Raw genomic sequence first — 12,018 nt, 5'->3', positions numbered from 1 at the left:
CTGACTTTCCTGGTAAATCTCCGATACACCCCAAACAGAGCTGTGTAAGGGCCCACAAAGACTTCCCCTGTTGCCCTGTATGTACAGTACATTCACATGTGTAGCATGCAGACAAAGTGTGCTTGCAAAATAAATCTTTGTATGTATAGGTAACTCTTGACGGCCTGCGGCGACCTGCAAAACAAGGGTCACATGCTCGATGTTTTAGCAGTATGTAGGCCAATTTCTGGTAGCCATGCTAGCATGGGTACTACTGTAGAAGAAGATAAACACTGACAAAGCACATGCCAACTGTGCTTAAAATTTTAGCTATAATCTGCACAGTACAACGAGAAGTGCGAGTAAAGCAGCCAAACGCATTTTCCTAATTCTTTCACCTCTCTTTAGTTTTGACAAGCTGGGATCAGAATCAGAAAAGGATGTATTGCCAAGTGGGTTTTCACTTTCAAGGAATTTGCTTTGCTTTCTGGTGCGAACTTTAAACATACAATACACATATTAAGAGGGATAATAATAATAATCATAATAATATATGTAAGGAAAAGTTCTGCAATACTCAAAAATGAATAGAAAATAGAAAAAAATACAATAAAAATATGTTTAAAAAAGTACAATAACATGACAAATATGTACAATGTAGCTGTGTCAGATAAGAAAGCTCAACACAAATACCTACAGTATTATGCAAACAATGCAAAATTCAAATGTATAATGATTACATCAGAAACTAACATGTATATATTCATACAAACATAACATCAAATATTTTATGTGTTAGATTCTTTCAGAGGATTTTTCATTATTTTAGATATATAGATGTATGTAAGAGCACTGTTCAAGAGAACTGATAATGTCTGCTTCACTTAAATTGTCACGCATGGCAGTGAATTACTTGAACAACTTAGATTTTGAAAACCACATTGAAGGATCCCTTCAAAATAAGTGATTTTCCACTTTCAGCATGACAGCTCTATTATCATAGATTTCTCAAATTCCTTAATGTGAGGGTCCAACACAAAGATTCCTCTTTTCAGAGCGTCTCTCTGAAGAAATAGCAGATAATACAGAGTTACATCTCAGTGTCCTTGAAGTAAATAGACAAATACCACGTTAAATTGTTGTTCCTACCAAAAAGTTTGTTTTTTTTAATTAGGGCTAGTGAAAATCAAACATAACAACATTTTTAACCACATTTCTTAGTATTGCAACAATATTGTAGGGTTTGTGGTGCTTTCACAAAAATATTTACACAGTGAGATTTTTGATAAATAATCATCAGTAATTTGGATATAATGACCAAGGCTGGTTAATACCAAACAGATAGAACAGTTTGTTAAGTTCAAAATATTACATCACTGTACTGTAATGTAGCCTTTAAAACCAGAAGAAGACAACACTTAAAACAATATACAAAATCTAAGACAATATCTTGTCTCACATTAATATACCAATATAATTTTGATGTACACGTCAGTTCTAAATTCAATGTTTAAATACCCTTGGTCTTCAGCAGGGGGTCCTCCGAGTTACTGTGAGGGGGCTCCCAAATTACCTTGATAATCAAATTTTTCTTTTTCTAAAAAAATACATTAATGTGTGTCTAAAATACACATAAATACACATTAACACAAATCCAAAATATCAGCAAAGATAAATCAGCCTGTTCATAAAACCTATTTAGAGTACACAACATGAACGATAGGCTAACTGTTACCCATGAAACCTTGACTCACCTTTTTCCCACATTATTTCAAGTGTACAGACATTCTCATGAGCCAAAATAAATTGTTTTGCAATTCTTTGAGCAAAAGACTCCAAAATACCATCCACCTCAGAAACCACTGGCAAAAGCGCAGAGTGAGACTCACACTCGGGCAACACTGCATGTGTTAGCAGCATGTGTGCATTGCAGAAAGCACAGCTGTGGCACATCTAAAATAGACAGTGAAAATGGTCTTTTGATAATTATATTGACATTAATCCACTTTTTTCTACAGTTCCAATGTCTTCATCTTTCACAGACATGAAGAAATACAAATATATCTGTTTTACTCAATCTTTCCTGTTTCCATTTCAAAATGACAGCCCTCTTAACAACATTTCTGTAGCTAGACCCCTTCAATTGTTTACCCAAAGCCTTTATTGTGAAATATTTGCATGACCGTGTTGTTGACATTATAGTGGCTTGCATGGCTTCATAAATGAGAAGAGTATCTGCTTTTAATTGTGGAAATATAGCAGTTACAGCAGCAGGCAGCTCTGCAGCATTGCCGCAGCAAAGATGACATCACCACAATTGTGCAAGCCACGAATGTTTGGCGAGGTTGCCATCACACGCTGCTCATGCATGCAATGTGTCCTGGCTGTAACACACCTAGCAATGCTGCAGGCAAGCACAAATTATCCAGAAAATTATCTCTAGTCCAACCTAATTTGTAGTAGGGGTCCCTGCTCCACCTCTCTTTCTGCTAGGGGTACTTGACCTGAAAAAAATGTTGAAAACCACTGGTATATACAATAAAAACTCATAAAACAAATAATCATAATTATCTATCACTGTAATAGCTGCACAGTTAGCTGGCAGTGAGCATGCCAGCAGATTAGCCTGCTAGCTGTAATGCAAGCTCGGCTACTGTTGTCACTTGACCCCAGCCTTCCAGATTGTTGCTGTCTGATACTATGACAGTCTCCCCTGTACAAATAGCATATTGACTCTGCTTCCCTGAAACTGGAGTGCAAATGTCAATTAGTTAGACCATTACATTTTTTAAATTTTGTTGACCAGAAGTCCAGTCCTGTTGCACGGTATGTCTGTGAGCCCGGAAAAGTGACTTCAGCAGGATAAATATTGTTAGCAGGAGCTCAGGATGTGTCCTGAAGACATTCCTGATAAGAATCATCCATTAATCCAAGCCAGCACCAACTCTGTCTTAATTGCATTAAAAAGTTGAATTTTAATGTGCTGTGAAATGTGCCCTAGATGAAAAACGTATGTCAAAATAAAAGCAAAACAAAACATACATGAAAGGGTATTTTTCCTGTGCACCGGTTGAAGCCACAAGAAAAATTCCTGTGTGGGGATGAAACACAGTTTCATGGTAAAATGAAGTCCAGAATTACACTGTGCCACTTCGTCTGCATAAACAACCAAAACTACTCCATCCACTTTGGCGCAAGTGGGTTTATTTGGAGACACGAAAGCAACAAAAAGGACTTGCGGCCATTGAAAATGATAGCCCCACTGCTTTAAAGGCTAATTCAGGCTCTGTATGGAGATAAAGACTGTGACTCTTATCAGAATTGTCTGTTCATTATCGTCTCGAGGCCCCCGATCTCTGTTCCTAGTCATCCTTGTAGTCTGTGGCTCATTATTCATGTAATCCGTGTTCCAGTTGCAGCTTCTCCTGACACCCTGTCTGCGTGACGTACTGAGTAAGCCTCCTGGACTCAGCTCTGTGCAGGCAGGGCTGGATGGAGGAGGGTTGATTAGGAGGGTGAAATGTGGAGACTCTGCCCCAGCAAACAAGAACAGAGACGCAAGCATGTGATGGAGACAAACCCCACATCCACCTCCTCTCTCCGCTCTTCATCCTGCCCCCCCCCTCTCTATTCGCACCCTGAGGGAGGCACCTGACTCATTCTGAGACATTTTCTTGAGCGGAAAATCCAGCTGGGGTTTAAGTGCATGGGTAAAATTTGGGCTTTAAGGGGAGTTAAACATCACTCAGGGTAGATCAAACCTGTGAAACTATACCCCCGCTGCACTTGGGAGGGTCCCTTTAACTCACCTCTTTCTGCGTGTTTCATCAACTTCCCTGCATAAAAGACGTGCAACAATATGTTAGATATTGAACAAGCAATGAACTAATTCTGTCAAAAGGGATCTCCCCCGAGAGCATATAGGTTTTTCATCTTGCAAGCCAACCTTTTTTTTTTTTTGCTCAAATGTTTAGCCTCTGTGACAGTTATTTGTATCTTTATGAAAGGGTTGTTTTCTCAGTAGACTATACAAGATGTCGAATTATACTTTGCTTTAATTCGAGTGATATAGCCATGGACCTGAACACAAGAAGACATTTCATCTAGTAATGTCTCTGCGACTGAATTATTCTTGTCACTTGTCACTGTGACTTTACATTAAGCACTGACCCTCTTTTTACATATAGAGGATTATAAGTATTAGTGATGTAATGATGTTCCCCTGCCTCCTGGCTGGTTTTCTTTGATGTGCACCCACAGGGTCAGGGATCATCCAACCAATCGACGTAGGAGAAAACCTTGATTCTCGAGGCCAAATTAAGACACAGTCATTATAGCCCTTCACTTTCAGCCTTTTTTTCTTCAGTTCTCACTCCCTTGGGAGAGATTCTTCATCTGCAGTCTTCTCTGCAGCTGAGCCGGCTGTGCTGTTGAACCAAAGTAATCCACCGTGTCGACTATGCATCAGTTGTGGCAAAACTTAAACATTTTCTGTGACTTGTGTAATTCCAAACATCAAAACAGAACGGTCTGTGCATCTCAAATATTTTGTGGATGTTGTGGGGTTGTTGTATACTTTATGAAGGGGTTTGCATGTTTAAAAGAAAACTCTGGTATTTTTAAACCTAGGTCTTTTTCTCGAAATTGGGACTGTTTTGATAAAACAGTCATGGTAACTTCACAGTCACCACCTCCGTAAATCTTCCAGAATGTGTCTCCGGCAAAACAATATATGCTAGGTAACAAGCAGCATGCGCCTCCAAAAATATATGAATTTACCATTAATTCTTAATTTTACATAAATCATTTCAAACTCTCCTCTCTCAGTTAAGCAAAAAATGTTAAGTTATCCAGCTTACCTCTTCATCTGCATTCATTACGTATTGAATCATAGGTATCATGATTCTGCTTTAACAGAGGAAAACAGACGCAATAAAATCCCCTGGAGGCTCAGGTTGCTTTGTTGTGCAGCTGCAAGGGCTAATTTATGCCCAACGTTAGATATGGAGCTGGATGGATCCAACTGTATGCACTGTGGTTCATTTCATCTGTATTTGTGCACATTTGTGAAAGCTTACAGATACTGACAGAACAGAGCAGTACTACCGAAGATCATTTCAGTGTAGCAAAGTTCAGTTGAGACATTTAGGAGCCAAAGGAGAAATTTAAATAATGGCGTAATTGAACATATCAGTAATATATAGTGAAATAAGTAAGAAGAATTCTCTATCAACATGTAGGGATGTATATGATGGATGCACAGATCTCCGCTGTGTACCACGCTGCCTTTGTTTAAAGGTGCAACGTACGACTTCCTTCTCATCACCTTGTTTGTTTATGTCAGAAACCTTTGACTCCACCCCTTAGTGCCATCTATTGACTGTTTATGTGCCAACATAAAGGAGGCATTGGCGAATGAGGACAATTATGTTTTTTTATTCTGATGACTTCTCATGTTAGTAATTTTTTTTGTCTGTCATGAATACACTCAGAATGCAAATACATGACGCAAATAAGCACATTTCCCGAAATGTTGAAAGTATTTTCGAAATGATTTGTGTCTAATTGAATTTTACTTGGAAAGGTTTACAAGCTTGTGCAGCTACCTCAATATACTGTAAGTGTTTTTGCCTGATTTGTGTTTCTTGAATCCTTATGATCCTTATGATGAAGGTGGTTTGTGCAAAACTAGCATGACTGAGTAGTGAATATGATCACAATTATGAGTATAAGACCCAGGTCGAAAAATACTGGATTCTGGCTTTACATTGTTGATACTCAGCTAAAAGAGAAAACATTACACACCTGCATCTGGTTCAAGCTTTCTCTAAAACGTGCCACCTGAGGAGTTAAGAGGCAGCAGTGGGGTCTGTCACGCTTAGCCTCAGCAATATGACAAATCCTTACCCTTAAACCCCTTCAACAAGACATGCGTCAACGTGGAGCATGTGATTCTCTCCTCCCACCTAATGTTTTTTGTTTTTTTTTTTAAGTCAAGAAACATTCAGGAGATGAATTAGAGAAAAGGCCATGGCCATGAATACAAATGATGGATGTGGAATTTGAAGTGGCTACGCTGAACTCATGTATCATGAGAAGGAGAAAAAAGATATGACTCAGAGCGCTTCATCTAACCACAAATGGACTCTATCTGTGTGACTCCTATATTGCCAGTTTCTATTTTCGAATACTTATATCGGAATCAAGAGTGTCTGATAGCAGTTGTCTGGGAAAGGCGGGTGTAGCCCCGGGGTTTGTGGTCTTGTCTGACACTGTCTTTGGAAACAATTCCCAGCAAGGTGGAGTAGAGCGGGGACTAAAGTGTCATGGGAAATGGGGCCATATGTCCAACTAGATTTCCAGTGTTTCACCGCAATTCGACGGCTGAAATGAAATATGAGCCGCTGTGGCAGAGCGAGGACTTCTCAGGGTGTTGTCTATATTTGAAAAGCAGGTGTTGTTTTTGCGAATCCCAAATCTCCTTTCTCATATTTCACCTCGCTTCTGCGTGCCTCTCAGTTCTGATGGGCGTTCATGTACTGCATTTGTGAATTTGTGAATTTGTGTCGCACATTTTTAGGCAGCGACACCGGACGCCTTACAAATTTAGTGATGTGGGAGTGTTGTTGTGTGAGAGGCATGTGCATAGACAGTGAAGTGTACTTTTGTTTTATGTGTTACATAAAAGGTTTACCACAATGGTCTCTTGATTTTTTTTTTCTTTTTTAACAAATTTTGTTCCATGGCTAGAAATCAAAAAGTTTCACTGAACAGATGAGAAATACCACAGTAAAGAACAAAGGAGCTGGAAAAAAAGAGGCAGAACATTGATGAAGCTTTGTTCCCTTATATGATGCAATTAAATATTTTTTATTTTATTTTTTTGTCCTACTTAATGAATTCCCATTGAAAATGTCCACCAGAGCAAAACATGCTGTAAGCCCACTCTGTCACTCCGGATATTGGATTACAGAGGCATCCCCCGCTGTTGGACGGAAAAGCTTGACTCTAAGATCTGCGTTGGCTACCAGTAATATCGGGAATAAAACAACATAAAAAGACAAACAATCTTGAAGTACTCCTGCTGTGACCACGGTGGGGGCATTCTTATTTGACTAAAGGCTACACCCTCCTTTATGCTGCAGAGAAAGCGTCCCTGTCAAACCCAAGCCCAGAACAATGGGGGCCAGCCTTGGGGAAAGAGGGCCATTTGCATGCAGCTGTTTGCCGTTTCCAGGACCACAAAGGCCAATCAAAGAAACCTTAATGGAGGATGACAAGCGTCAACCAACGCCTTTGCTCTCTGTCTGTGCCAGCCCTAGCCACTCTGTCTACCCTCCCCAAAAATGGCCCAGTTTTTTTTTTCTTTAGGACTGATCAAACATTCCTCCACTTCTTTCTCCCACCGTCTGATGTCCTGACGCAGTGGAGTTTGTCGGGTTAAAGGTTGGAGCAGCAAAGATGAACCTGTGTTTTTTTTGGCTTTGCATTCGCCAAATGGCAAAATCTCAACATCCAAAACCTCCATCATGTTTTCGCTTTCTTTTAAAAACCACCCAGTGTAACTCTGTGAATGGCTTCGGGTGCACCCATCTGAGCCACAGTACCACTTCCAATTTCAAGGGTGTTGATAGAAAACAAAATATGTATTATGAGAAAGGAGGGGGAGTTGTCGCCAGTGAATTATAGGCTTTCAACTGGAGAAGAAGAAAAACTCCCAGAATGCAACATATTGAGAAGCAGTCCCGGGCCCTTGCTTTGCTCTCTTGAGCTCAATAGACGGCTTAGCAGGCAGGTCAGGGGGAGGAATCTGAAAAGCTACTTTCCTCACAGTCACTCACTGACCAGAATGCATGATAAGGCTTCGTGTCAACAAGGCCAGGAATAGGGATCAGAGCCAATTATGGCAAAGTCAAAGTGGTTACCATGGCAATTTGACTAAATGGCGATATAAAGCATTTTTCAATTCCCCCTCTGATTGTGTAATTTAATGTTAATCAAAGGTACAGACAGAGAGAGTGCAGGCCATTCTCTTCCCTCTTTTTTTCCACACACACAGGGATCGTGTTATGGATTTTTTCCTGCAGTTTTCTTGACACCGTTTTCCCTGCAGCTGGTGCCCTTCTGTCGCAGTCTTCAACTGCTGCAAAGTCGAGCAGTCAAACAAAGCACAGAACGTGAGATGAAAAGCTTTTCATACCTCCCTAAGACATTGACATTTGTGCACACAAACAGTCCTCCTCTCTTTCCAAAATCTCGCAAAACTTGTTTAAACCGAGAAAATCAACACGGAAGAATACCTACATCCAGAAACCTTTGTTGTCACAGGGTTTTCCTTTCTTAGCTGTGCTTAAATCCGAAGATCTGAAGCGACATCCAGTTAAGTCGACCCAAAATACACCCCCTTGAATTCAGCTCTCTTCCTACAGAGCAAAAAATCTGCCTTTATATATATTTTAACTTTTTAGACAGATTTGTCATTACTTTGCCAATTACAACTTGACAAGGCAGTCATTAATGAGATCGAGACTATACCCAGTTTGGAGAAGAAGCAATTTGTTCTTTAGGCCGCCAGTACAGGCGAGATACTCCCCCTAATTGATGCAGTGTTAGCCTATGACCAAGGAGATCTATACTGGTGAGGTAGGAGGAGGCCAGCGAGCCACAAGGCCAATCAATCGCTAGGCCTCTGTTGACAGCAGCATGCCATCATGCCATAGTGGTCTGATAGATGGGCAGTCGCCAGTGGACAGCCAGAGAAAAGAGGTTACCAAGGCAGATGGCGTGTGCAGGGTGTTTTAGCCGAAAGACGGTCTCCTTGCTCAGAATTTTAAAACCCCATGAAATGCATTCTTTCTGTCTGCTGTCTGTAGCTGCCGTGATAAACCCGTCACTCCTTCCATGAGGAATGGCAGGCGGGCCGATCATTAGTCTCTGCAGTAAAGCCGGCAACTTCACTCTGTGTTTTATCATCCGCCATTCTGGACAGGTTTTCTGAAAGGTTTGGGTAATTGTAGTGGTTATTGGAATAGATGGAGTGACCCCTCAGCCCTCCACTTATGGTTCGGCTACACTGACGTCTCCTAATGAGGTGATAAACAGTCCAGCTAAGCAGAATCTACTGGCCATTAGACAGATCATGGCACTGTAATGAAATGTCTAGTGGCCGAATGCCAGAGAATTTATAACATTAGTTTCATATTTTGTTATACAGCTACCACTACTGGTGCGTGCAGAAGTTTCTCCTAATATGGGATGACTTCAACATTATATTCTCAACAATGTTTCACAGATGTCTGTGTTTTCTCCCTCTTTTTTCTCTTTGCGAGAGTGACATGTGCAGACTGACATAGAATATCATTATAAGTGAGCCAGGCGCAGCAGGCTGAAATGACTAGCAGACATGTGGGTTGGGGGGTTTCAGGGTAGGAATTTCAAGCCGGAACCACTTCAACTTTGAGCAGTTCAAACAATGCTAATTGCGTCAGGCCCTGATTGTCAGAAGTGTGAGGATAATTAGAGTGAGGGGGCAAAATGAACCCGGGGTGGTAAGTGTTAGTACATGACAATGCTCGGGAGCCAATGGGAGCATGGAAAAGGCAACAGGCTGAAAGGAGGGCTAATTAGGAGAGAGCAGTGCAGAAAATACAAATGGTAGCTGCCCCCTCAGGGACCCACTATTGCTGAAAACAACGCCGATTATTGACAGTTCATGCAGCTCTCTGCTTGCACTTCTTAAATGGAACACATTTGCATGTTCTACTTAGATTTTACCTAATTGTTTTCTCAGAATTGTGATTTAAAAAAAAAAACTTCTGATCATTTTAAGCTTAGATAATGGATTTCTTTCTCTCTTTTTATTGCTTTTCTCTCTCTCTCTTTGCAGATCTGCATATCTGTTCCACCCTATTTGTGACATGACATTTCATTACTTAGAGAAAGGAAATACAAAGGGATAACCTATTTCACTGTAATTTGCTGAAAGAGTGGAGGGACAGATTTGAGCGAAATAGTTAATTTTCCCCCAAAGTAGAGCTATTTGGCTCCGCTCCCATCTGCTGTGTTCCACGTATGGATTTTTCCTCCTGTGTGGACTCCAGACTCTTCGATCGCCGACACTGTAAAATGGGTTGTATTACACTCCATTCTGCCGGGATTCTGCCCTTTTTTCTCGATCTCTCTTCGCAGAGCAAGCAAAGCAAAAGAAACAAATGAGGGGGCTTGTACGACTGTAAAACAAACTATTCTCGGTCCAGATAGGCTTGGCTCCGTGGTGGATGTTCTCTAGGTGGAGGCCTTCCTGATGCTCTGTAGCCTTTGTGTTTGCTCAAGAATTTATGAGGTTACCATTGGTCTCCGATGGCTTAGATTTGATGTCTTAGCCAACATCCAAGACCACAGAGAGATGGAGAGATGGATTGTTTCGTCTTTCTCCATTCCTGTATCGCGTGTAATGGCCCGTCTGTTTAAAACTGCGGTAAACATTGGACTGCTGTTGCCTATTTATTTTGTGCCAGTGGATTTTTTACTGCATGATGTGTGGTCTTTATTGTATTCAAGCAGTCATCCTTTTAACTCATTAGTTTTATTATTTGCCTGTCTATGTGTCTCTATCAGGGTTCAGCCGCGCGGCCTTGCCTTTCGGCCTGGTCAGGAGGGAGCTCTCATGTGAAGGATATGCAATTGATCTCCGCTGCCCCGGGAGTGATGTCATTATGATCGAGACAGCCAACTACGGCCGAACTGACGACAAGATCTGTGACGCCGACCCATTCCAGATGGAGAACGTCAACTGCTACCTCCCCGATGCCTACAAGATTATATCACAAAGGTAAAATGCTGGGGAGAGGAGGGATCTTATTTCACAAACATAACCAGGAGCTGGCAAAGTATGGACCTCTTTGTTTTTTTCTCCCTCTGCACTGAACATGTCTGCACACAAAAGAAACGTTTAAATTATCACCCTGCTCGTGCAGCCACCTACACACCGGACAATTAATCAACATCTCACACCTTTTAAATTTTCCTTTATTCCCCTCATTGACTAGATTATGTAGGTGGCATTTTGAAATTCAGAAAAACTGGGGCGCAGATAAATTCTTGACAGGCAGGAATTGACATCCGTGCGGCGGAGCTCTTCACACCAGCTGCGTGTTGTTGCCGCTGTTTGAGTCATAATCAGTGTAGCTCAGAGAGACTGCGAGTCACATGAACACCCTCTTAATTCCCTATCTGGAACATTGGGCTTGCTTTGTTCAAACACTTGTACCGCATTGAAGTGGCTGTGCCTCAGGTAGTGAGCAGTGCCCATCATCGTGCCTTTTATCCCGGTTACCCTCTCGCAGGATGCTGCTTTGCTGTCAAACGACAGCACAGCAACACTTCAACTCGACTGCTGCCTTCCCCTAGAGGTGTGTGTATTTTTAAAGGGCACTGGATGAACTATTCATAAATAGTAACCAACACAGTTCATCTTCTAATGCGCTGCTCTGTCCTAACCTGGCCCCCCTTAGGCTAGCTTCTGAGCATCATCGCCCACCATCTCACTCCTCTGGGTCTTTTCCCTTATTCACTTCTGTATTTGCTCCCATGAGATGCTGCACTACAGAATAGCTCAGGAATAGAACAAGTGCTACTGTCTTTGCTCTGTCTTCCTACATTTGCAGCCGCGTCCCAGTACTCCTATACAGTAAAACACTGCTGACAGTGTCCATGCCCTTTTGTTTGACTGCAACCTGCTACATTTTGCCAGCATCTGTTGACAAGTCAGCCTCTCCTTTGCCGGAGCTGAACTTCAAACTTATCTCCATGGAAGATTCCCTGGAGGCAGTGTGCGAGCGAAAGCTTTGAGAAGACTCCGCACCACAAGCCCTTCGCCAGAATTATTCTAATGATTCAGATCAGAGGAAATGGGCTCCTGACCGTAATTAAGGTTGATGCGATAACCAGGGATGTTAAAGCAGTCACAAAGCTTTGGGAGAGCCTAATCAGTCCCCCTTCAGTCTGCAGCACACTAAAACAAGGAGGATGTTTAAACGG

At 41.6% G+C, this 12,018-nt stretch overlaps 1 protein-coding gene across 5 annotated transcripts in view; it reads left to right on the top strand.

Moving 5' to 3' along the window:
- The window catches only part of adgrl2b.1 (adhesion G protein-coupled receptor L2b, tandem duplicate 1), a 197,639-nt gene that overhangs the window by 116,724 nt on the left and 68,897 nt on the right, over nt 1–12,018 (top strand). For 4 of the 5 annotated variants that reach the window (XM_088085591.1, XM_088085588.1, XM_088085590.1 and 1 more), the window contains one exon: nt 10,597–10,810. In XM_088085591.1, coding sequence (XP_087941717.1) covers nt 10,597–10,810 — 214 coding nt within the window. Of the gene's footprint in view, nt 1–10,596; nt 10,811–12,018 lie in introns of those variants that run through there. The other variant, XM_042497046.2, reaches the window with a different exon arrangement.

This window comes from Plectropomus leopardus, chromosome 12 (assembly GCF_026936395.1).
Source record: "Plectropomus leopardus strain MGB_pleo_1.0 chromosome 12, ASM2693639v1, whole genome shotgun sequence".
Lineage (NCBI taxonomy): Eukaryota > Metazoa > Chordata > Actinopteri > Perciformes > Serranidae > Plectropomus > Plectropomus leopardus.
The sequence above is the reverse complement of the archived record's forward strand: the minus strand, read 5'-3'. Positions and strand labels throughout refer to the sequence as shown.